The sequence below is a fragment of the Rhincodon typus genome, chromosome 11, assembly GCF_021869965.1.
Source record: "Rhincodon typus isolate 14 chromosome 11, sRhiTyp1.1, whole genome shotgun sequence".
Lineage (NCBI taxonomy): Eukaryota > Metazoa > Chordata > Chondrichthyes > Orectolobiformes > Rhincodontidae > Rhincodon > Rhincodon typus.
Window position 1 is genome coordinate 38215105 of NC_063342.1, and position 26850 is coordinate 38241954.

General features: G+C 39.7%; 2 protein-coding genes across 2 annotated transcripts in view; one reads left to right on the forward strand and one right to left on the reverse strand.

Moving 5' to 3' along the window:
- LOC109932517 (sodium/potassium-transporting ATPase subunit beta-1) overlaps positions 1-9380 on the forward strand; it is a 23147-nt gene extending 13767 nt beyond the window's left edge. Inside the window, exons 4-6 of the mRNA XM_020531670.2 lie at positions 2524-2708; positions 3931-4014; positions 8265-9380. Coding sequence (XP_020387259.1) covers positions 2524-2708; positions 3931-4014; positions 8265-8528 — 533 coding nt within the window. The 3' untranslated portion in view covers positions 8529-9380. The remainder of the gene's footprint in view (positions 1-2523; positions 2709-3930; positions 4015-8264) is intronic.
- LOC109932516 (nucleoside diphosphate kinase 7) overlaps positions 9238-26850 on the reverse strand; it is a 118038-nt gene continuing 100425 nt past the window's right edge. The window contains exons 7-8 of the mRNA XM_020531669.2: positions 9864-9971; positions 9238-9471 (exon numbers count right to left, since the gene is read on the reverse strand). Coding sequence (XP_020387258.2) covers positions 9439-9471; positions 9864-9971 — 141 coding nt within the window. The 3' untranslated portion in view covers positions 9238-9438. The remainder of the gene's footprint in view (positions 9472-9863; positions 9972-26850) is intronic.

Below are 26850 nucleotides of genomic sequence, written 5' to 3' on the forward strand. Positions count from 1 at the left end.
CCCCCATTTCTGAAGAAGAAATCCAAAACATCAGCTTTCCTGCTGTGTTCATCCAGCTCTACACCTTGTTATCCAAGGTATTTAATATACTTCTAGCCATGCTCCCTGATTGTGTAAATCCCCTTTTTCAGTCCCAAATCAGCCCTACTTTTCAAATCCCTATTGGCTATGTTAGTAAAAACATTGGGATTCTCTCTTTTGGTTAGCTGTTAGTTCGTTTTCATAACCCCACTTTGCTTTTTTTTTCCACCTCTCTTCTATATTCAGCCTGACTCTTGGTTGTCTTTCCTACCTGACATCATTATGTTTTCATTATCTTAATCTGTATCTGTCTTTCGCCCAGGAGTTCTGGTCTTGTTTTCCCTACCTACCTCTTGAGGGAATAGCTTGAATGTGTCTGAACCATACCTTCTGTAAGGTAGCCCATTGTTCATACAGCCTGTTGCTACAGATTCTCCCTCAGTTAATTATTCTTGCTGTGGATTGTTCATCATTCTTTCTTTTCTACCATCATTGAAATAGTTACAATATTGACCTTGAAACTTTAAGGGATCAATAAACAAGTCCTTTCTGAATCTTTCTTCAGCGAATACTGAAGTAAACTCTGAAAAGAGGACACAGTTGTAGTGATATTTGTATGCAGCTGTATGTGTTTGGAAGAAGATTTAAATACAAATTGGATTCAGAATACCACTTAATACCTTTTTAGGCCCTCAAAACTTGTTGCACCATTGAGATCATAAATAACTTGAGACCTAACCACACTTATCTATGTTGGTCTCATATTTTCAGAAGAGAGTATCTTGTGTGTGGCACTGTTTTAGATATCACACCTGAAGGGTCATGGCCTAATTCTTAAACTATATTTCCAGGTCCCAAACTCCAACCAACAGGAAGAGCTTCTGTACTTATTCTGTCTATTCTTTAAATTTCTATCAAATGAACCCCATTTCTTTTAAATTCCATGGAAAATAACCCTAGTTTGTGATATCTTGTCATAATTTAACCTTGGAAGCCAGAGGTCATTCCAGTAAACCTGCATTGCACTCAATCCAAGATTAATATATTCATTTTTAGTAGTGTCTGCAGCAGCTCACTGTACTCCGTCCAACCAGGGTTTTGCATAATTGAAACATGAGTTTTACTATTGTATCCTAGTTCTCTAAATATTCTATTCGCATTGTACATTTTCAAAAATCTAGATCAATATACCTAGACAACAAAGTCATTTTGGGACCCCCATTGTCCTAGGTGGGTTCAGGGCTTTTTAAGCCAAAGTAGATGATCTCACATTGGTCACATTTAGTTTAATCCATCCTTTTCCTCCTTAATGTCCTTATTCCGTCTACATTGCTAACAAGGCCAACTGTATGTCAGGAGAAAATTTGAATTTGGTTTTCTGTTCCATAATTCATTATTAATACTTGAGAAGTGGCGATGGAGTTTAACCCTGAAAATTGAGGTGATTCATGTTGGAAGGACAAACTTGAAAGCAGAATACCGGGTTAACGGAAAGATTCTTGGCAGTGTGGAGGAGCAGAGGGATCTTGGGGTTCATGTTCACAGTTCCCTAAAAGCTGCCACCCAGGTGGATAGAGTTGTTGAGAAGGCGTATGGTGTGTTAGCTTTCATTAATAGAGGGATCGAGTTCAAGAGCTGTGAAGTTGTGCTCCAGCTATACAAAAGCCTGGTTCGGCCACATCTGGAGCATCGTGTCCAGTTCTGGTTGCCTCATTACAGGAAAGATTTGGAGGCGTTGGAAAAGGTGCAGAGGAGATTTACCAGGATGTTGCCTGGAATGGAGGGAAGGCCTTACGAGGAAAGGTTGAGAGAGCTAGGGCTTTTCTCTTTAGAACGACGAAGGATGAGAGGTGACTTGATAGAGGTGTATAAAATGATCAGCGGTATAGATAGAGTGGACAGCCAGAGACTCTTTTCTAGGGTGGAGGTAGCTATTACGAGGGGGCATAGTTTTAAAGTGAGTGGAGGTAGATACAGGGGAGATGTCAGAGGTAGGTTCTTTACTCAGAGTGGTAGGGGCGTGGAATGCTTTGCCAGAGAGGGTAGTGGAGTCGGCCTCATTAGGGGCATTTAAGCGGCTATTAGATAGGCATATGGATGATAGCAAAAGGTAGGGGTGGAGGTTAGATAGACCTTAGGATTAGGGTAAAAATTCGGCACAACATCGTGGGCTGAAGGGCCTGTACTGTGCTGTACTGTTCTATGTTCAGTACTTGATACCTTCCCATTATTTCTGTTCTTTGGGTACTGCCATTCAGCCAAGTTTCTAACCAGGTCAATAATATGCTTTCAATTCCTTGAGCCTCTTAGGGAACTTTATCAGATGCCCTCTGGAAGTCCATAAAGCTAACACCTGTATTCTTAGCCACAACTTTAGTGATGCCTTTTATAATATATCCTCAAGTGAAATGTTTTGTTTACCTTAGTAAAATGCTTGGGTTGTTTTGAATTTTGATATTGAAATTCAGTACTGTTACTACAATCTAATAACCTGTACTTTAGCATCTCCAGCAGACTATGTTGTTAGAGGCCCATTAGATGCATCAGATGGACAGAAGAAAGTATGCCCATTTTACCGCAAATGGCTTAAGAATTGTTCTGGACTGGATGATCCTAATTATGGCTATGCAGAAGGCAAACCCTGCATTATAGCAAAGCTCAACAGAATTATTAACTTCTATCCCAAGGTGAGACTATGTTAAAGTTTAAAATGATATTTGAGCTTGAAATGAAATAATTCTAACTAAAGAATGAAAGAGCCTGAAAGCCACTAAATGTTTGGGTAAGATATAAATTTGGCTGGATTCTCAGCATTTCAAAGAAACGAGCACTACAACAGTCAGTTAGAACAGGATTCCATATTTGTGGTAACCAGCAAATCATGGTTGGACTTTAGGGTTTTAAAACCTTTTTGCTTAGCACCGTTGACAACACAGTCTGATTTGGTGATACAATAAACTAAATTGAGGATGCAGTTCAGTAGTGTAAAAGATATTGCTAACACTTTTACTTAGCCCCTTGTTATTGAAAGAGTTTATTTTTATTACTGCTATGTCAATGCAGATCTTGCTAGAATGGTGCATCTGATGATAAATATTCAACTACTTTTTCCTGTACCCCAGCTTAATTATCTTCTGGATGTTTGGCTTGTAATGTAACAAGGCCATATGAGCCCTAGGTGAATAATTGAAATGTCAGTCTACCTCTTCAATTGAGCTTTAAAGATTGTGGAAAAACAGAGGTGAATTGCATGCAGAAAGAAATAGAGGAACAAAAGATTTGGATAGAGGGAATCTACACTTACGATTTATTCTAAAAGACTTTAAAATCTCAATTTAGTTACATGCAGGATTGCAATTGAATAGTTTCTCTTTAAACCAGGGATGTTGATTGGCGTTGTTAACTATTGTTAAAGGTGCTTGTACCTTTGATGTTTTTGAGGTGAGTATCAGTGACAAGGCCAGCAATTGTTACTCATTCTTTCTTCCTCTGAAGATAGGCAATTAATGTGCAATTTCAGCTGGTTCTAAACAATGTTGCAATATGTAGAGTAAATCAATGATGTTTTGGAGATTTGTTAGTGTATCTCAGCCCACTGACTTGGTGGGCAATTTGTTTGTTAACAATTTCATGCATTAATAGTGCACCATTATTTTTATAGCAATATTCATCCTTTTGATTTTCTATAAGTGTACCGGTTTTGTTTTTGGGACTTTTATGGTAGTGTTCCTACCTCTGAGCCAGAAAGCCTTGGTTCAAGTCCCACCTGCTTAAGGGGTGTGTCATAGCACCTGACCACTGATTTAATTTGTGCTGCACACTTACTGTGCTACATTTTTGGAGGAACATAAAATTTTAATTTTCTAAATAATTGTGGGTTTCACTGGTTGTTGATTTCTTTTCTTTTAGCCTCCAAAGAATAACACTGATCTTCCTGAAGAGGTGCAGGCAAATTATAATCCATTTGTTCTTCCAATTCATTGTACAGCAAAGGTAAGAGATTTGTTTTGAAGCAGGATGAGGATAATAGCTTCCCATTCTCTTTCAATTTTATAGGAAGAGTGAACGTCTATGGATGTCTTTGGTAATTATGATTAGTATTCATTCCATTTTATCATTCTGTATTTCAGCTGACATTCCCTTTGAAGTAGTTTTATTAGAATGTAGAACATGACAGCACAGTACAGGCCCACAACAGGCAGTTGTGCTGACTGATTATCCTACTCTAAGATCAAAATAACCTGCATAACCTTCATTTTACTATCCTCCATGTGCCTATCCAAGAGTTGCTTAAATGTCCCTAATGTATCTGACTCCGCTACCACTGCTGGCAGTGCATTCCACGCGCCCACTGCTCTCTGTGTAAAGAACCTACCTCTGACATCTCTCCTATACCTTCCTCCAATCGCCTTAAAATTATGCCCCCCCACCCCGTAATAGTCAATTCCACCCTGGGAAAAAAGTCTCTGGCTATCCACTCCATTCCTCTCATCTTGTACACCTGTATCAAATCACCTCTCATCCTCCTTCGCTTCAGTGAGAAAAGCCCTAGCTCCCTCAACCTTTCCTCATAAGACCTGCCCTCCAGTCCAGGCCTCATCTTGGTAAATCTCCTCTGCACCCTCCCTAAAGCTTCCACATCCTTCCTACAATGAGGGAACCAGAACTGAACACAGTATTCCAAGTGTGGTCTAACCAGGGTTTTATAGAGCTGCAGCATAATGTGGTGGCTCTTAGTCTTAATCCCCCTGCCAATGAAAGCCAACACACCATACGCTGCCTTAATAACCCTCTCAACTTGGGTGGCAACTTTGAGGGATCTATGGATGTGGACCCCAAGATCCCTCTCTTCCTGCCATTAACCCTGTATTCAGCATTCAAATTCGACCTTCCAAAATGAATCACTTCACACTTTTTTTCTGGGTTGAATTCCATCTGCCACTTCTTTGCCCAGCTCTGCATCCTGTCAATGTCCCGTTGCAACCTACCACAGCCTTCCACACAATCCACAACTCCTCCAACCTTCGTGTCATTGACAAACTTACTAACCCACCAATCCACTTCCTCATCCAAGTCATTTATAAAGATCAGAGCAGAGGTCCCAGAGACCAATCCCTGTGGAACACCACTAGTCACTGAGCTCCAGGCTGAATACTTTCCATCTACTGCCACCCTCTGTCTCCTATTGGACAGCCAATTCTGTATCCAGACAGCCAAATTTCCCTGAATACCATGCCTCCTTACTTTCTGAATGAGCCTACCATGGGGAACCTAATCAAATGCCTTGCTAAAATCCATTTACACCACATCCACTGCTCTACCTTCATCAATGTGTTTTGTCACATCCTCAAAGAATTCAGTAAGGCTTGAGGCATGACCTGCCCCCCTCAAAGCCATGCTGACTATCTCTAATCAAATTATGCTTTTCCAAATAATCAAAATACTATTTCTCAGAATCCTCTCCAATAATTTGCCCACCACAGAAGAAAGACTGACTGGTCTGTAATTCCCAGAGTTATCCCTATTCCCTTTCTTGAACAAGGGAATAACCTTTGCCACCCACCAATCATCTGGTACTGCTCCAGCGGACAGTGAGGACGCAAAGATCATTGCCAAAGGCACAGCAGTGTCTTCCCTTATTTCCCGTAGAAACCTTGGGTATATCCTGTCTGGCCCAGGGGACTTATCGATCCTCATGTTTTTCAAAATTTCTAGCACATTCTCCTTCCTAACAACAACCTGTTTGAGCATATCAGCCTGTTTCACACAGTCCTCACAAACGACAAGGTCCCTCTCACTCATGAATATTGAAGCAAAGTATTCATTAAGGACTCCCCTACCTCCTGACTCCAGGCACAAGTTCCCTCCACTATCCCTGATCAGCTCTACCTTCGCTCTGGCCATCCTCTTGTTCTTCACCTAAGTATAGAACGCCTTGGGGTTTTCCTTAATCCTACCTGCCAAGGCTTTTTCATGCCCCCTTCTAGCTCTCCTAAGTCCATTCTTCAGTTTCTTCCTGGCTCTGTCCGATCCTTGCTTCCTCAAACTGAAGTAAGCTTCTTTCTTCCTCTTGACTAGGAAACATCAATATTTAATAAAAAATGAAAGAATTGTGGATGCTGTAAATCAGGAACAAAAACAAAGTTGCTGGAAAAGCACAGCAGTTCTGGCAGCATCTGTGAAGGAAAAAACAGTTAACGTTTCAGGTCTGGTGACCCTTCCTCAGAACTCAATATTTAATAATTCTATCATAGTGCTGCAGAAGTCTGTTCAATAATTAATCTTTCCAATATAGTTGCCAGTCCTCTTGGATGATCTCAGAATTAAAGTTTAATCACAGCAGCAAGAGACCAAAGAATTACAGAGAATCCCTAGTTCATACCAACTCTCCCAGCCAGAACCATCACCCCTACCTTTTCCCTGCATTCTCCATGGCTCATGCATCTAACCTACACACCCCTAAACACTGGGCAATTTCGCATATCTATTCCATCTAACAAGCATATCTTTGGACCCTGGGAGGAAACCAGAGCACCCAGCAGAAACCCACGCAGACAGGGAGAATGTGTAAACTCCACACAGTTGCCTAAGGATGGAATTGAGCTCTGATCCCTGGCACCACCTCTACAAAATCCTGTTTAGCTAGCAGGACAATTAGAGGCAGGAGTCCTTGGTGTAGAGACACCCATAGTGGTGTTAAAGCTTTTGACTAGCATTTTGACCTATGCACAATGAAGGAGCAGTAATCTAGTTTGTCAGGATGGTGTTTGAGATTTGGAGAGGAACCTGCAGGTGGTGGTGTTCCCATTCATCTGGCCATGACCACCTAAGTTTTAGAGGTTTGGAAGGTTTCAATCGAAGGAGCCTTGTTGAGTTGTTACAGTGCATCCTGTGAAATGGAACACCCTGTTGCTGTCTGAAGGGAGTGAATGTTTAAGGTGTGGATGCTGATTTGGTAGGTTTCATTGTCCTAAATGGTGTTGACTTGTTGGACCTTCATTCATCCAGGCAAGTGGGGAGTAGTCCAACACCTCCTGACTTGTGCATTGCAAATGGACAGACACTTGGGAGACAGGTGAGTTATTAGTTGCAAAACCACTAGCCTCTGAGCTGCTTTTTGTAGCTGCTCCATTTGTGTGGCTGGTCTGGTTCAGTTTCTAGCTGATGGAAACCCCCAGAGTATTTGGCCTCCTTGTATGAATTCCTGCTTTCTGTATGTTTGCACTATTAAAAATTGTAAATGCATGTTTAAGTCATGATTGGTGATCTTGATTTTAATGGATTACATCTTCATTTTGTTTGTACTTTGTACATCTGTATTGCAGGAGGATGCAAAAAGCCTTCCATTTTGTTAGGTGACATTTTACATAAACTAGCAATATTCAGCATTTCTGCTTTGAGGTTCTCTTGCTCCTTTACCAATAGGACTTCCATTAGCATAGTCTGTAGAAGTTGCACACAAAAAGGAGTGCCACAAAATTAGGAGCCAGTCTTGTCAAAAGTAGTCCATAGACTAATCATCCTAATCTCTCATTTTGTTTCCTTGAAATTATACAAAACAACAAATAAGTGACATGTTAGAGTGGCTGATGGATACTGCAGTGAGTATCTTGGAACAGTCACTTGTGTGAAGAATTCCACAAACTCCAAATCTGGATATTTTGTAATGGTGTAATGTTCTAGGGATCTGTTCAACATATGCAAGGTTGCAAGTACTGCAAGGGTACTGTTAAGCTAACTTGAAGCAAAGCAGGGAGTTGTTGAAAGCTGTAATTAGTCTCTCTGGAACAACGGATCTTTTTGTGGGTAATAATATAGCATATTGATTTCTATCAGGAAATGAAGTGCAGTCAGTAGGTTTCAAAAGCTTACAGTTAACAAATAATAAATCACTTTGCCAATGACTATATCTTAAAGCTTTAATTAGGGTAGTACGTTTCATTGTCAAATAATGACTGTACCAAGGATCTTAATCAGTTGACTGAAGGTTAACTTGACTACTGGCAGATGAATGGGAATAAATGGCTTTTTTTCCCTAAAGTTGCTGACTTTGTCAGGAAGACGGGACAAAGGAGAATAACCATCTGCACTCTTGTCTCAGGTTATATTTTTGTTACTTACAGTGTGACCATATTTCCCATCAATGAACTCCAGTTCTTGCTTGTATTCTACCTTACCCATGTTCAACTTTTTTAGTTGGGTTGTAGGAAATGTGATTAACCTTCCTTTTTTTGTTCTTTTAGAAAGAAGAAGAGAGAGAGAAAATTGGATCTGTGGAATACTTTGGTATGGCAGGATACGCTGGCTTTCCTTTGCAGTACTACCCATACTATGGCAAGCGTCTGCAGCCAAAATACCTCCAGCCCTTAGTTGCTATTCAGTTCCACAACATCTCGCACAATATGGAACTGCGCATTGAGTGTAAAGTGTTCGGTGAAAATATTAAATATAGTGACAAGGACCGCTTTCGGGGACGTTTTGAAGTAAAAATTGAGGTCAAGAGCTGATAACTGCAAAATAGAACTTGCCCCTTTATTTCAAATTTAGTCTTGAACAAACTGTCATACATATGGGACCTACACTTAATCTATATGCTTTACACTAGCTTTCTGCATTTACTTAGGTATGTAACATAAAAGCAATAGTAGTACATATTTATTCTACTGTAAATGATACTACTTGAGCCATGGGTATGCCCATTACTGTAAATTATAATTCCACTAACTTGTAGCAGTCATTGTTTCTGTCCCTTTAGATATTGCTGCCTTGTGCCTTGTGTGAGTTTGAGTGTACAGTACTGTAGTGCATTCACTGGTCCTTCAAACCATGTTGCAGTTTTAAAGCAAGCTTTGCTTTCCAAGTTGTAAATACTCTGAAAATTGCCATGGTACTTGATTTTACTTGTTATGCCCATGTGTATGAACATACCGCACTCTGAATTGTGTAGGGGGAGGGAGGAGAAATTGCATTTTCTTTTGGCAATGTTAAGCATAGGGTGATGGGTTTTATTACACTTCCTTCTAAGTCTGTTTAATCTTCAATCTGTGTTGAGATCTGGGTCTGGTTGTCAAGCTATTGTGATTAAAGTTGTTTGCTGGAGCCATCACATGGTGGTGTCTATGAATGTTTTAACCATTTTCATGGAAGATTTTATATTTATGCAGTTGTAAAATTTTTCTGCAAAGTGTAATGTATAAAAGATACCAAAGTCACTGGTAAAATCATAATCTTTATTTTAAACCAATGCAGTAAGATGGTGTTCATGTTGTAAAATGCAAATGCAATGTAACATCTGTAAACTTGTTGGGAGAACAGTACTCCTCATGATTCAAAGCAACAAAATAAAACTCATGAACCTACATCCTTGAGATTTATTTCTTGAATTGAAGAACTTGATTGTTGTTCAGGCCATGTCTATCAACTGTCCAAGATCTTGAAAAAGTACTGCACCTGAAATCAATAGTTTGAGTTTTAATATGCACAATGTATACTTTGAAGTCAATAACTTTGTGTGATTTGATTATCATGAGAACTGGAGCTCAGTCGATTCTAATTGAGATCTAAATGTCAGCTTCACACCTGAACCCAAAAGGAACCAGCAGGTGGCCATGTCATTGCAGACTAACTTTCATGCATCTAGATGGGCTAAAAGTAGAAATACAGATTCTTCCTGAGACTCTGCAGCATCTGGAGTGCTTTAAAGGTAAATATCTGATGTTATTACTGGAGCAGATGGGTCTTGATCCTAGGCTTCCTGGCCCACAGGAAGGGACACTGCCCCTGCCCCAAATACTGTACTGTTTCTTCAACGAGCTAATTTATTTACTAACACTTTTGCTTACCTCCAGCACTCCATCTTCAGGGAGGTCTGTGCAATGTACAGCATTCTGAATTTTGTTCTTTCCAAAAAGGGCACGCAAACTGCAAGGTCGTAGATGGCGAGCAATTTCCTGCAGAATGATGATACAAAAATCATATTTACTACTTACACTTTTACTCATTAGCAATGAATTTAAATTACAGCATAATTAATAGGGGAAAAGAGAAAAAAAATTTGTCATAGGAAGTACTGGTGACAAAGTTTTAAAATTTGAATTAAGAACCTAAATGAAAAATTTGAGTATAAATTTGGTCATGGTGACACCATGTGCAGGGTGATTAAGTTGAATTGAGAGAATATATTAATAGTCCTCCAGATACAGAAGATTAAATATTGTTCCATTCTTCAGCATAGCTTAACTTAATGAACATTGTCACTCAATGTAAAAATTGATCTGTAATAATTTCTTCACAAATAATAATGTCTTCCTTGCTGTTGTATTCCACAAACAACTAAGCCAATTCCTACCTTGAAGGATAGCACATGAAAATAGGAGCAGGTCATTTGGTTCTTCAAGTCTGCTTTGCCATTCAATAGATCAGGCTGACCAACCTCGATGCCATTTTCGGACACTTCCCAATACTTCATTTTTACTATCTGAATATCTTGTAATCTCTGCAGGCTTTTGCTCCCACCTTCCCTATTCCATTAGAGTTTATTCTGGATGTCAAGAAGCAAAAAATCCAAGTCTGTTTACTGACCTGCCACTGGACTTTATCAAAAGGCTTCTGAAAATCCCAATGCCATTTACTGGCTTCCCCCTTTATACTTTACTAGTTACATCTCAAAGACTGAGGCTTGTGAAACACTATTTAGTGAATCCATGTTGACTGACTAATATTTTCTTAAAGTCTGGCTATCACAGTTATCACATCCTTTAGAATATAATATCTTCCCTACTGCTGCAACAGGTTAACAGGTCTGTCATTCCCGTTTTCTCTCCCTCCTTTTCAAAATTGAGAGGTTACATTTACTACCATTCAGTCTGCAGGAACTGATCCAGAATCAATGGGCTGCATTTGCCCTTTTTTTTTTTTTTGGCAAGCTGTCATTTTCTGTGTGATTCTGCTTGTCAGCTTTACTCATACAATCTTCTACTCTTCAGCTCATTGAATTGTGCAAGCAGCTTTCACATGCCTAGTTCTTGCAACTGCATGGCAGGACCAGCTGCCGTCCTTGCTGCTGCTGGGTTTTGCAACATTTTTATGCTGCTAGTACCGCATTTGAATCCAAGCATATCACACACTGCAAGCCAGGACTGCCCTTCATGCTCGGCTGCTCCACTGCTGTCAGCCTGTTTCTTGGGACCTAGAAGTCCCGCTTGACAGAATGGTCAATAAACAAAGTCATGAGGCCAGCTGAGTCTGGGGACGACAGTGCAATGTCTTGGGATAAAACTGCCCAATAGTGCCAGAAGGTTAATGACCTCTTTGTTACCTTGACTCACAGACTACCACTAACTCTGTCTCTGCACACACCTCTCATGGACTGCAACTCATATTGCATACAGCATGTCCATCGACGCCTTTCGCCTTTCACCTTCCCCACCTTTCCAAACTACGAAGCCTTCCTGACTTCTGCATCTAGTCACTCAGGGACACCTCACCACCTGTATCACTGAATTCTTATCAATCTACTAACATTATATTCAAGCCCTCCCTTTGTATCATTCCAGGGGGGAAAAGAATCTTTTATAATTGGGAGAAGACATCGAAGACCAGCAGTGGCGTGGTAGATATTAAGCTTCTCACTCTCTTTGAGGAAAAGCAGCTAGGGAAGAGGGTGACTCAACCTGTGAAAATGTTACAACCTTCATGTCCAGCCAACTGAGTGAGCTGCAAAGTGCTGTACTGCTCTCCCATTAACAATAGTACTAACTCAGTTATTCTGAACAATATTATATCCCTTTTTCACAACTTATTACTTCTCTTCTATCATGCAGATATGAGTGGGATGCACATCTTACGACAATAAACAGCAGCACTGGAGCCACTGAACTCAATCTCCACCTCTAAGGAGGAACCCACTCAACCCTCCGAAAATGCACTCAAGGCTTTCAACTACACCCTCTCTCAGCTCAGACTTTCACCTCACTGCATTCTCTTTCTACTTTAGACTTGGTAGCACAATCTGGTAAGCAGATCACTTACGTGCCTCTGTAGCTGGTCAAAGAAGCAGCCCAGAGATTAGAAACCTGGTCAGCTCCAGGTGGAAGACAATTTGATGGTTTCAGCCATTCATCAAAATCTATAAGGGAATGCACCCAGGGTGGTGATTTGTTTGCATTGAGTATCTTACAAGCAAACAGAGTAAACATTGAAAACCATCAGCTTGCTTTAGTTAGAACATCAGGATTTTTTTTTTTGTTTATTGGAATAGCCCATAGCTTTGGGTTTCAGTTCACAGAAGTCCTGGTTGAAGTTAGATATATGATGCAGTTTCTCCAAGAGAAAGAGGTGAGTTCAGAAAAGTTAGGAAATGGATGTCCTAATATTTAGTTGAAAATGCCAGAGCAGAAGTGTTTGTATAGAATGTTAAATGGGTTATTTGAAGCTAAGAAAATTAGAGCTCAGTTGTGTGACTAATTAAGAAAATATCTATCAATTGAAAGTCAAACCTTTAGACATGATAGAGAAGGAAATTCTCTCTGGTGTTTGAGTACTATGGTCGTCAGAGACAGGATAATACAGTTCTGTAGAGGTACAATAGGTGGGAAGAAAAATGAAAAACACAAACAACACCCTGGTACATAGAGTCATACAGCATGGAAACAGACCGTTCAGTCCAACTGGTCCATGCCAACCAAGTTTCCCAAACTAAACTAGTCCCATTTGCCTGCGCTTGGCCTTATCCCCCTAAAATTTTCCTATTCATGTACCTATACAAATGTCTTAAATGTTGAACTGTACCAGCATTTACCACTTTTTCAGGCAGTTCATTCCACGTACAAGAGCGCAAAGTAAAACACTAGAGAAGACTTCTACAAATCTTTTGGCTTTCTGATGATGCGATCAAGTTGTTAGCTATTGAATGATGTAAGGTCCTCACTTTCGTTAGATCAGTTTGATTGAGTTTCCTGGATTTCAGAGTTTATGAGGAATTCAGAGATACTGATTTATGGAAGATTTTCTGTTTCCCAAAAAATATTTCACCAAGATAACCCTTCTATTGATTTTCTTTTAGAGTTATCTTTTACTCACGGGAGAAAGAGAAAGTGTCATCTTTTCCCTCCTCAATAGCCAACAATTCCCAAGTCTGTGGTAAAGCAAAAAACAAACGTCCAGGAACTATTTCAAATTGATGGTAGCACAGATCTTAGGCTTTCTCTTCAAGTATGTTTCTTCAGCCAATAAGGTTATAAAAGAAATCTTTTGTCTCTTCTTAAAAGCTTTGGTGTCTCCTTTTCCAAAATCATTTGTTTTTCCAGTAAACAACAAATAACCCAGAGTTCTCCTCAACTGGATTTTTTTTTTACAAGAAATCACATTCTTTTTGAACCAAGTCACCTCAAAACAATTCCATTTTTCAAATTCTCATGATCCATTAATATATGTCTTTCTACACTATATTGAATATATATTACAAATTCTACAAGATTGTAAGATAATTACCAAAGAATCCCATTGCAGGAAGCTGGAGTCCACCATCTCCACCTCTACTTGAGCAGCATCAAGTAAGTTTATATTGCTTATATTTGCTTTGTCACACATTTTGGAAATTTGGGCAGCATACTTGCTTGATCTTAATTTGCTGATGTCCCTCTAGTGTCCCATACCTCCTCCATAACAATTCAGCGTTTCTTATGCTACCTTGGTCTCTCTCAGGTCTCGACCATACAATCCATCCCTGGGCAATGTTTTACGTTGATTCCTTTTAGTTTTTTCTAGAATTATCATCTAATTAACATCAAAGCCATTGATTTTATTTATGATATCTTGCTTTGAGGTGAACAAGTTGTTCATATCTTTCATTGTGAATAGCTGGAGTCTTGAGGAAGTAATCATTCTGGACCGGTACGGTTAGAATTGAGAGTGAAAATTATTTCTACTTGTATGATAGGCTGAATGCCCTCCTTTTTAGCATTTTATGATTCTATATACAGGAAAAGCATGTATCTGTTTCCAGAGACAGTAGGAACTGCAGATGCTGGAGAATCTGAGATAACAAGGTGTAGAGCTGGATGAACACAGCAGACCAAGCAGCACCAGAGGAGCAGGAAGGCTGACGTTTCAGGCCTAGACCCTTCTTCAGAAATGACCCAATGAATGAAAGCATGCCGTATGCCTTCTTGACCACTCTATCGACCTGCGACTTAGGTTGTTAATAAATAACAGGTCAAGATAAGCACGACCTCTCACAATCTTCTTAATGTTATGATTATATCTTCCAACACAAGTTCTAAAATATTTTATACTTAGTTGATTAAAGTCACCCACTAAAAGAACATTCCTATGCCCACGTATCCATCTCATTCCTTCACAGATCAAATTGTCCTTTTTACGATGACTTAAACTCAGTTTAAACCATAATGTGGCTAGTTGAATCACAAACTGCTTTGCCATGACAAGTGGGTGAAAAGACTACTGCATCTTTTACAGGAATATTGTATAAATATTGAAAGCAAATGAAGTTTCTGGGTTGCAGGGAGAGAGTGGGGAAGCAGGAGCAGTTTTGAATTGGCTTACTAAAGTGAGGGCACACAAAACAAAACCCCAGTGGCTTCCTTCTGTTCTTATGGAGTGTAACCCTTGTGCTCGATTGTGTTTATAAGGAATTAGAGATGTCAAACCCCAGTATACATTTTGTTCTGAAGAACAGTCATACTGGACTTGAAACGTCAACTTTGTTTCTTTCAGGCATTTAAAGTTTGAGAAGATTTTTAGCTTGGGCTGTGGATGAGGTTGTAGACATGCTCACCAAGCTGAGGGGTTTGGTTACAAATGTTTTGTCACCCTGCTAGGTAACATCATCAGTGTGCCTGGGTGAAGTATTGGTGTTCTGTCCCACTTGATATGTCTCAGTTTGTTGGGGTGTTTGGTACCACTTCTGGTTCTGTTTCTCAGTCGTTTGTACACAGGATCTAATTCAATGGGTTTGTTGATGGAGCTCCAGTTAGAATTCCAGGCCACCAGGAATTCCCTGGCATGTCTCTGTTTGGCCAATAAGAGACACGCCAGGGAATTCCTGGAGGACTGGTATTCTAACGGAAATCCATCAACAAACACATTGAATTAGACCCTGTGTACAAACCACTGAGAAACAGAACGTGAAGTGGTACCAAACACTTCAACAAACTGAGGCATATAAATAACAAATGGGACAGAACACCAACGCTTCACTGGAGGTGCACTGACGATGCTACCTAGCAGGGTGGAAACATCTGCAACCAAACACACCGGCTCAGCGAGCATGTCTACAACTTTTAGGCATTTGGAGCTGTATCAAACAGTGCATTTTGCATGGCAAAACAGATTGAAGAATTCACTGGCAGCAAATATTATATTGTTAGATGGCTTTCCAATATTACCCTGAAACATGTAGGAGGGTAATTTAATGCGGATTTGGGTGGATGAATGAATCTTGTGTTTCAACTACACAAACACAGAAACTGAGCAGGTCTGGCAGCAACTGTACAGAGAAATCAAACTTAAAGTATCAAGTCCAGTGACCGTTCTTCAGAACTGACAGCAGCTAGGATAAGGTGGTATTTATGCTGATGACAGGATGGTGGGAGACAGGAAGAGAAGGAGTAAGCAGATAAATGGATTTAGAGCCCATACAGAGAAAAAGAAGGCTCTCTTTAACAAAATGCTGGTGAGTTGACAGCAGTGAACTACTATGACAGATGGCTTGTTTGTTTGCGGGAAGGGGTGGGATGGTGAAGTCGAGGAAGTTTGGCAACTTTGCACTGGAGCAAATAGAAAAATACACCGAATTACCAGGACTCTTGTGAAGCAGTGGTAGTGTCCTTTTCTCTGAGATTTAGAAATGTGCACTTCTCATATTTGGTAAAAAGCATATTTAAAATAGAGATATGTTACTGAGATTACCTAAAATGCAAAAGGCATAACAGACTGCTAAAATTTCCAAACAGGTTTTCATGCAACATGAGAGAGAGGAGAAAAAAGTGATTAATGAATGACCTACACTATGATTGTCACTAACAGGGAGCTTTTACTCATCAGATGAAACAAGTGAATAATTGAATCATTCACATGGTTATTCTGAATCCCAATTAAGATTCAGCTTTGATGATCACAATATCTCACATCAAGTAAAGAAGTGCATGTTGCTGTCTTGTTGCCTGAAAAGAAGTACAAAAAAAAGGGAGCTACTCATCTACATAATTAAAAAAGGATTCAGCATTAAGCTTAATGACTCAATGATATTTTATTAAATAAATGATCTTTAAATGTATCTTGTTTATATTTTACCTACCTGATAATATGATTTTCATTCAAATTTTAAAAAGTCATAATTTTTCAGTTTTGTTTTGTATAGATCTATTTTAATCATATATACCATTCCTGTAGGAAAGTTCAGAAATGTTCAATTCATGGAGGGAGTCATTGATTAAATACACTCAGTAAGTGAGCAACATGGAGGTTTGGGGCAAACCAAGTCAATAATATTTGCAGACTGACAGCCTACCGAGTCAGATGGCAATGGTTTGTGGTGGTGGTCAATGCTTAAGCATCACTTGGTATAACTTAAATGCCCTATTCTGACATAACGGTCTTTGTTGCAGGGGATGACTTGTAAGCAGAGAAAATGCACAAATTTCTGACCTCTGTTTTCTTTGGTCCCTCCTCATGGCAAACTGAGCCTTTTGTTTTGCTTACCTCTTTGAAAGCCATTCCAATCATCTTCCAGAGGTAATGGCTATTGGTGACTGCTTTGAGTTGCCAATGTCTGCCCTTTTCATATCTCGCTTGTAAGCCTCCATCACAAACAGCGAGCATGCTAAGTTCAGCAGGTAAAATGGAACGCAAATGGAACACTGGCGCTTATTTCAAAGGAAATAGAGCATAAAAATAGGGAGGTCTTGCTAAAACTATACAAGGCACTAGTCAGACCATAGCTAGTCCCCTTATCTAAAGAATGATATGCTGGCATTGAAGGCAGTCCAGGAAAGGTTCTCTAATTTGATTCTGGTATGGAAGGATTGCCTTATGAGGAGAGACCAAGCAGGTTGACTCTGTACACACTGTAGTTAAGACGATTGAGTGGCATCTCTATTGAAACATACAAGATTTCTAGAGGACTTGAGCGTTTAGATACAGAAAAGTTGCTTCCCCTCATGGCAGAATCTACTAACAGAGGACATAATCCTGAATAAGGGATCTCCCATTTAAAACAAACATTTCTTCACTCGGAGGTAGCGAATCTGTAGAATTCTTTAAAGCAGGGATGGGTTCAGTATATTCAACACTGCGACAGATACATTAAGAGAATCAAGGGTTATAGAGAAAAGGTACAAAAATGGAGTTTAAGATTACCAGATCATCCGTGATCTCATTGAATGGTGGAACAGACTCAATGGACTACATCTTATGGTGCATGTGATAGATGTGTTGAAGCCCAGGAGGTCCTAACCTAGTGGGCAGTTCACTGTCTTTGGGTAAACAGCCATCATCCATATTTTGAATGTGGCTGCACCAGCTTAAACATTGTTGGCTTAGCGTTCAGTGTCTGCTAACAGGATTAGTCTACTCCAGCACCTCTGAGATGACCATAGCCTGCCAAGAGATACTGAAGAAAAGTCTAAATCAGTGAAGGTGGACACTGTTTAGCCTTTTCTCCTGCCTAACATATTGTTCAGTTCCCATCACTGTGGAGGAGAATGATGAGGACAAAGGCTTGCTACACTCTGAATTTAAACGTAAATCAGATTGCTGTTGTTCTACACTTGTTTACCTAACATAGATGTGATAGCTGTAGTTTTTTTCATTACAGGTGCTGATTTCAGCAACAAATAGAACAAAAGAACAAAAGAGAAGTATGGCACAAGCACTGGCCCTTCGGCTCTCCAAGCCTGTGCCAATCATCATGTCCTGACTAAACTGAAAAACAAACCTCCTGCCCTTATTTGGTCCATATTCCTCTATTCCCTCCCCATTCGTGTAACCATCCTGATGCCTCTTAAATGTTGCCAAAGTGCCCGCTTCGACCACCTCCTCTGGCAGTGCATTCCAGGTTCCTACCACTCTCTACGTGAAAAACCTTCCTTGCACATCTCCCTTAAACTTTTTCCAGCGATAGTAAGAACTGCTGATGCTGGAGTCTGAGGTAACACAGCAGGCCAGGCAGCATCAGAGGAGCAGGAAAGCTGACGTTTCGGGACCCTTCTGAAGAACGGTCCTGAACCGAAACATCAACTTTCCTGTTCCTCTGATGCTGTCTGGCCTGCTCTGTTCCTCCAGCTACACACGGTGTTATCTCTTAAAATTTTGCCCTCTCATCTTGAACCTGTGCCCCCTTGTAATTGAAACTTCAACCCTGGCAAAAAGCTTCTGACTATCCACCCTATTTTGTAGACCTCTATCAGCTACCGTCTTTCCAGTGAAAACAATCCTAGCCTTCTTAAACTTTCCTCATAGCCAATGCTCTTAAGACCGGGCAACTTCCTGGTGAACCTTCTCTGCACTCTCTCCAAAGCTTCCATGTCCTTCTGGTAATGTGGTGACCAAAACTGCACACAATACTCCAAATGCGGCCTGACAAAGGTTTTATATAGCTGCAACATAGTTTGCCAACTCTTGTACTCCATGCCATGGCCGATGAAGGCAAGCATGCCATATGCCTTCTTAATCACTTTGGTCATCTGTGTTGCCACTTTTAGGGAAATGTGGACCTGCATGCCCAGATCCGTCTGTATGTTAATGTTCCTAAGGGTTCTGCCATTTGTAGTGTAATTCACACCTAAATTTGATCCTCCAAAATGCATCGCCTCGCATTTGTCTGGATTAAACTCCATCTACCGTTTCTGTGCCCAAGTCACTAATCTATATCCTGTTGTATCCTTTCACAATCGTCGGCACTATCAGCAACTCCACCAAGCTTCATGTCATCTGCAAACTTACTAATCAGACCACCCACATTTTCCTCCAGATCATTTATATATACTACAAACAACAGATGACCTAAGACCAATCCCTGTGGAACACCACTAGTTACCAGTCTCCATTCTGAAAAACACCCTTCCACTGCTACCCTCTGTCTTCTATGACCAAGCCAGTGTTGTCAGCATCTTGCCAGCCCACCCCAAATCCCATATGATTTTAGTTTTTGTACTAATCTACCAATGTGGGACTTTCTCAAATGCCTTACTAAAGTCCACATGAAGTATATCCACAGGTCTTCCCTCATCAATTATCTTTGTCAACTCTTCAAAAAATTCGATCAGGTTGGTGAGACATGACCTTCCCCGTACAAAGCTATGCTGCCTGTCGCTAACTAGTCCATTTTCTTCCAAATGTGCAAATATTCTGTCCCTCAGTATCTTCTCCAAGAGCGTCCCCACCACAGATGTCAGACTCACCGGCCTATAATTTCCTGGATTAACCCTGCTTCTTTTTTTAAACAAGGGAACAACACTGGCTAATCTCCAGTCCTCTGGAACCTCACTTGTGGTCAAGGAGGATGTGAAGATATCTGCTAATGCCCCAACAATTTCGTCCCATGCGTCTCGCAGTAACCTGGGATAGATCCCATCTGGCCCTGGGGACTTGTCTACCTTAATGCAATTTAGGATATCCAAAACTTCCTCCTTTAATTACCATTCTGTAGAGTATTCACACACTCATCCCTGACCTCAACATCAGCCATGTCCAGACCGCTGGTGAGTGTGAGGCCTGGGTATGTAGAATTATTAAAAACCTCCAATGTCACATTGTCATTACTGATAGCTAGCAGTGTGGTAACATCTTCCACCATAAAATGTGTCTTCCTGATGCTGATCGTCTAATTGATTCCATTATAGGCAACAGAGGGTGTTTGTTGAAGACATTCATTGATAAGAATTGCTTTTGACAAGGTTCCACACAAGAAATTAGTAAGGAATATTAAAGCTCATGGTATCAGAGTAATGTATTGACATTACTAGAGAACTGGTTGGCAGACAGGAAGCAGAGAGTTAGAATAAACATGTCCTTTTCAGAGTGACAAACAGTGAAGAGTGGGGTGCCATAGGGTTGTACTGGGACTCCAGATGTTCACAATATACATTAACGATTTCTATGCAGGGATTGAATGCAATAACTCCAAATTTGCAAATGACACGAAGTTGGGTGGTAGTGTGCGCTGTGAGGAGGATGCGAAGAGGCTGCCGGGTGACTTGCTCAGGTTGGCTGAGTGGGCAAATACTTGACAAATGCAATATAATGTGAATAAATGTGAGGTTATCTACTTTGGTTGCAAAAACAGAAAGGCAGATTGTTATCTGAACAGTGGCAGTTTATGAAAGGGGTGAGGTGCAATGAGATCTGGGTAAACAGTCCCTGAGGGTTGGCATGCAGGTGCAGCAGGTGATGAGGAAAGTGAATGGCATGCTGGCCTTCATAGCAAGAGGATTTGAGTAGGGATGGCTTGCTGCAGTTATACAGGGCCTTGGTGAGGCCACACCTGGAGTAGTGTGTGCAGTTTTGGACACACCGGGAAAGACCACTTCCTCTGGGTGCGAAATGTGACAAGTGGTTATCAATATGTCAATAATAACATGAGACATTTAGGAGAAATTTATTGTTGCATTGATTGTTAAGAGAAGGTCACATGATCAGCCCATGATTATATTGAATGATGGTGCAGGCTCGCAGGACCCAATGGCCTACTTCTGCGTCTATTTTTTGTTTCTATGCTAGTGCTGCATTGTCTGCACAGATCAACTCTAAGTTAAGGATTTAGTGCTCTGTTTTCCTTGATCTCAGCTGAGCAAGGCTGAACAACTTTTTCTCAGTTCTGGTATGTAAGTAGTTATCCTCTATAGTGGATCTGAAGCCACATAACAGCAGCAAAGAGAAAAATATGCTAAAGAGTGTCAGTACCAGAACCTGAACCTAAATCTATTTGATCTCACTGCAGACCTCCAAACATGGAAAGAGAAGATCACATCTAGCAGCTTCAAATGGCAATTCACTACTCCAAAAACTTGAATAGACCAATTGCTGCTCATCTGGTTGAATGCCTTGGTGAGATCAATGAGAACAATAACTAGTGGCAATCAAAACATCATGGAGAGACTAACTGATTAAATAATCATTGGGTGCAGGTGGCAGAGGGTGTGTAAGGGAACAATAACTAGATAACAAGTAGTAAGAAGGAACAGACGGAGACAGAGGAATAAAATTAAAAAAGAATGCTGACAAACGTGGAGGTAATAAAGCTCAAATGAGTGAACTTTATTCCAGTATTATGATTATTACAGTGCAACTTCTTCAACACTAGAAGCAGTTTATCTCTGGCCAATCTGTGTGTGTTCCTGCTGTGTACATTTTTACCCAGAAAATAAGGGATACTAGCAAAGTTCCATTAGGCTGAGAAACTTGGGTTTATAAATCATGTTGGTACTTTGGACCTGTTAAAGTTTTATGTAGTTGCCAATTTTTGTGGGCCTGTTCGTTTAAAAATATATTCTCTTTCTATATTTCTGGTTCAATTTCACTGAAGCACAATGAGGTAAGATGAGATTTAATACAGGTTATTAAATTTATGAACAGTTTTGATTTGAGAGATTGGGGAAAGACCACTTCTTGGTGCGAAATGTGACAAGAGGTCATCAATATCTCAATACTAACATGAGACATTTCAGAGAAATTAATTGTTGCACTGATCATTAAGAGAAGGCCACAGTGTGTAGTTGATGCTGCATAAGGAAAAATATTTTGATGCTGACGTGGGGAGGCGATGGCCTAGTGGTATTATCACCAGCCTGTTAATCCGCAGACCCAAGTAATGTTCTGGTGGAATTTGAATTCCATAAAATTCTGGAATTGAGAGATAACCATGAAACCATTGTCAAGTTTCGGAAAATCCCACCTAGTTCACAAATGCCCCTTAGGGTAGGGGACTGCCATCCTTACCTGATCTGGACTGACTCCAGACCCATAGCAATGTAGTTGAATCTTAACTGCTCTCTGGGATGGGCAATAAATGCTGTCCTACCCAGCAATACCCTCATCCCGGAAATGAACAAAAAAATTAATGATGTTTTCAATAGGATTTTGAGAATGAATTCAAAGAAAATTTAACCTTTTATCAGTAAAATTAGCACAACCACTTGTCTAAGTCTGATACATTTTAATTCTGCAGGCCAGCAACGATCGAATGATGTATTTGTTAAACAATGGAAAGTTTAATCAATTTCAGACTGCATTCTATGAAGATATCATAGAGTCATACAGCATGGAAACAGCTCTTTCGGTCCAACTGGTCTGCCGACCTATTCCCAAATCAAACTAGTCCCACTTGTCTGTGTTTGTCTCCAAATCTTTCCTTTTCATGCGCTTATCCAAATGTCTTTTGAATGTTGTAACTGTACCTGCATCTACCACTTCCTCTGGCAGTTCATTTCACATACGAACTAGTCTGTGTAAAATAGTTGCTCCATATGTCCTTTTTTAAAATCTTTCTCCTCTCACTTTAAAAATATGCCTCCTTATTTTGAACTCCCCCACTCTAGGGAAAAGATTCACCTTATCTGTGTCCCTCATGATTTTATAAACCTCTAATAAAGGTCAGCCCTCAACCTTCTACACTCCAGTGAAAAATCCCAGCCTAGTCAAACCCAGCAACATCTTATTAAATCTTTTCTGAACCCTCTTCAAAAATATCCTTCCTATGGGAGGGTGATCATCGTACTCTAGAGGAGGCCTCACCAACTTCCTGTACAACATCAACATGACGTCAACTCATATACTCAAAGATCCAAGCAATGAGGCCAATCAAAACCACCTAACAGTAAAATAAATACATTTCACTTTGACATGTCTGCATTGAGTTACTTTCTTAACAACTTTTTACATGCTAAATCATTGTTTTTTCAGAGTGGTGTAGATACCTCATAATCTAACAGTTAGTTAATGTTTAGTTTTGTTATTCTTGAATATTTTAGCTATATAGAGTCCACAATGATTCACGAACCTTGTAGTAAATAAACTGACCTTCTCACCATTTAAAGCCATCAACTATGCCTTAGCATTTCTACAAACACATCTACATCTACAACTGTATTCACATTGTCAAAGTTACAGTTTAACAATAACTGTCAAACCAGACATGCAACTGCTTCACACATTTTAATGTATTAAAGCCAAGTAGGAAGAGCTCTAAGAAACTATTCGAATTTTTCTATAATGCAAGTGGTATAATAACTCCAATTTAATATCACTTCATGGACCTTAATTTGCCATGATCTGTAGCTGCAATGAGGTCAATTGATTGGCTCTGGTGGAACCCAAACTGGACATTAGTGAGCAGGTTATTGCTATGCTGCTTGATAGCACTGTTGATGACCCCTCCATCACTTTACTGAAGGCTGACAGTTAAACTGGTGGGATGGCAATTTAGTTGGATTTGTTCTGCTTTTCTGTAGAGGACATAACCAGCAGTTTTCCACATAGTGGCATTATAGCTGTATTAGAACTGTATTGGCTAGGGGCACAGCATATTCTGGATCACAGTCTTCAGGATTATTGCCAGAATACTATGGGCGGCGGCGGCGGTGGTGGTGGTGGTGGTGATGTTGGGGATGGGGGGAGGTTGTTAAAAGAGTTGAGATGTTAATTTTCGAATTAGTCAAAAGGCATTGCACATTGTGACAGTGAGACTATGGTGTCTTTCTGGAAATGTTATTCTAAAATGAATCTTTTACATATTTGTCATTTAGCTTGTGAACTTTGAAATTAGTTTTGTACTGCTTAATCAAATTTGGTTCTTGTATATTAATTGAATCACATGCCTCCTAAAAGGTGAACACAACTGCCAACTTTTATAGATTAGATAAGTCTTCTAAAAGATTACCTAGAAGGCCGATTCAGGACAGTGCAATGCAGAAATGCAATTCAGCAATATGGTAAGCTTCAGTACGAAAGCGGAGATCAAAATATCGTAAATCTGTACTTTATCTGCAGAGATAAGCTTGTTTATTAATAAATAAAACAATATTTCTGAACAAAGATTTGTAATGCACTGTGCCAAAACTGACATTTACTTACATTGTTGATAGCTGACTATAATCAACTTATATTCATTCAAAATGACAAGTCTCTCAAGTAATAGCTCTTAAGCAATCCTACAGCCCTATCAACCTTTGATTACTCAAACTCACTTTTTCAAAACAGTTTGAATACTTATAGCTTATAAAACAATATGCTAGAAATGCTCAGCAGGTCAGTCTGCATCACTTAGAGGGAGAAAGAGCTAAAGCTTCAGGTTGACGACCTTTAATCAAAGTCCTGATGAAATGCTAAATTGTTTTTTCTCAATCCACAAATGTTGCCAGACCTGCAGGGTGTTTCCTGTTTTTATTTCAGTTTCCAGCATTTCACAGCATATTGTTTTTATATTGTGTATTTATAGGTTCTATATTTGCTGTCATCAGCGTTGAATTACAATGTTGCAGCTGAGTTTTCAACTAAAAGGAAAACTAATTTTGATATTTTATCTCACTCAATCACAAACTTTCAGTTGGAGAGCAATTGCTTTAAAAAAAATCAACAGTCATTAAAGCAAGGTGTATATGCTGTACAGATGAATATGCACTCACTTAAATATTGATAAAATACTTGGTTGCATTGTTATCCAAATTAACACATATCGGCTGGATGCTGATTGATTTTTTGCCTCAGTTTAGAAGGTTTATCTGTGAGAGTGCAGTTATCTTTCAGGTGCCTTTAGGTGTGGATTACTAAAAGTACACAAGTACTAAAATAAGAAGAGCAGCAGTGAGGTGAGAAATCCAATTTGAATGAGGCTTCAGGCCAGCAAAGACTAGAATGCATAGTGACCACTCTGTCATTTAACATCAGTTTTAGGCACAATTTTAAATTTCTTCCAAATTTGTAGTATGTGTAGGCACCCATTCACAGAATAAAAAGACAACGAACAGAACACTACTGCCATGAACAGTTTAAACATTTATTTTGTCAAAAGTACTTCATCGGCAAGCTATTGAAATTGAATCTCAAAGAACAAATATTAATCTTCAGAAACCAGTATGGGAAAGAATAGACTTGGTTTTAGCAACGATATGAAAATGTTGTTTAACACTACTCATGAAGAGTTAAAACTACATCTTCTGCTTCTAAGCATTTCAAAAGAATCTAGGGAAGAGATGGCAGAGACATTACTCTAATATTTAATATTTTATTTGAAACAGGAAAAGGAAAAAAGCAGATAGCTAATATAGTTTTTATATTTAAAAAGCAAGCAGAAAGTGCTCAAGAAATTATAGATCAGAAGACCAACATGGTTGTAGGAAAAATAATGGAATAAAAGGACATCAATAAAATAAAAAATATATGAACTAATTTCAAAGGAAAAATCTTGCTTGACTGATCTTATTGAATTGTTGAAGAAGCTAACAGAATAGATAACGGTAATGCAATGAATGTAATGCTTTGCAATTTTCAAAATGACTAGCAATGAGATGTCCTTATAGGTTAATGATTGAGTTTTGCAAATTAAGTATCAGAATGGATCGCGAGTTGGTTTCAAGTAGCAAAGCAGATATTAGAAGTAAAGGCATCAGAAGGTCAAAAGTGATGTTCCACCAGTGCAGGCACCACCATAGTTAACAATTTACTTTACCGATTTGGATCAAAACACAATTACTTAGAAGGGTGAGTCTAGGTGGGGTAGATGAATAATGGGATTTTGGACGACAAATACATTAATCACTAAAGGTTGTACCACAGGTTTGCAAATCCATTCTTCTTAAAAAAAAAAACGCAAATTTTGAAGGATAAAATTGGCAAGTAGGAATATTATGCTAAACCTGGAGAGAGAAATTTAGAAATTCATTCTTAAACATTTCAGCAGCACGCAAGTTTCTGCTGTAGAATTAACTGTTACCATATTAACAGTGCATGATCTTCTGGGATCTGGAGGATGTGTTGGGTGTCTTGAAAAACACTAAGGTAGATAAGTCACCAAGATCTGATGGGATCTATTCCAGGGTACTGAAGAATGCAAGACAGGAGATTTCTGGGGCCTTGACAGAGATCTTTGTATCATCTTTAGCCACAGGTGAGATCCCAGAGGATTGAAGAGTAGCCAATGTTGTGCCATTGTTCAAAAACAGCAACAGAGATAAGTCAGGAAATTAATGGAGAAGATTCTTAGAGACAGGATTTACTTGTGTTTGGAGAACAATGGACTTATTGGGTATAGTCAGCATGGCTTTATGCAGGGGAGGTCTTGACTCGCAAACTTGATTGAGTTTTTTGAGGAAGTAATGAAGATGATGGATGAGGGCAAGGTATAAAGTGGTGGATGCTGCCTACGTGGACTTTACTAAAACCATTTGACAAGGTCCCTCACGGTAGGCTGGTCCAGAAGATCAAATTGCATTGGATCCATAGCGAGTTGGCAAGTTGGATTCGTCATGGAAGCCAGAGGGTAGTTGGGGCAGGGTTTTTTTCTGACTGGAGGTCTGTGACCAATTAGAATTAGATATAGATTTTATTATCACATGAACTCAAGTACAGGGATAGAGGAGTACAATGAATACAGGGTGAGGTCGTACCTCACTAACTTGATCGAGTTTTTCTGAGGAGGTGGCGAAGATGATTGATGAAGGAAAAGCGGTTAATGTTGTCTTCATGGACTTCAGTAAAGCTTTTGACAAGGTCCCTCATGGCAGACTGGTACAAAAGGTGAAGTCACATGGTATCAGGGTGAGCTGGCAAGATGGATACAGAACTGGCTTAGTCATAGGAGGCAGAGGGTAGTGA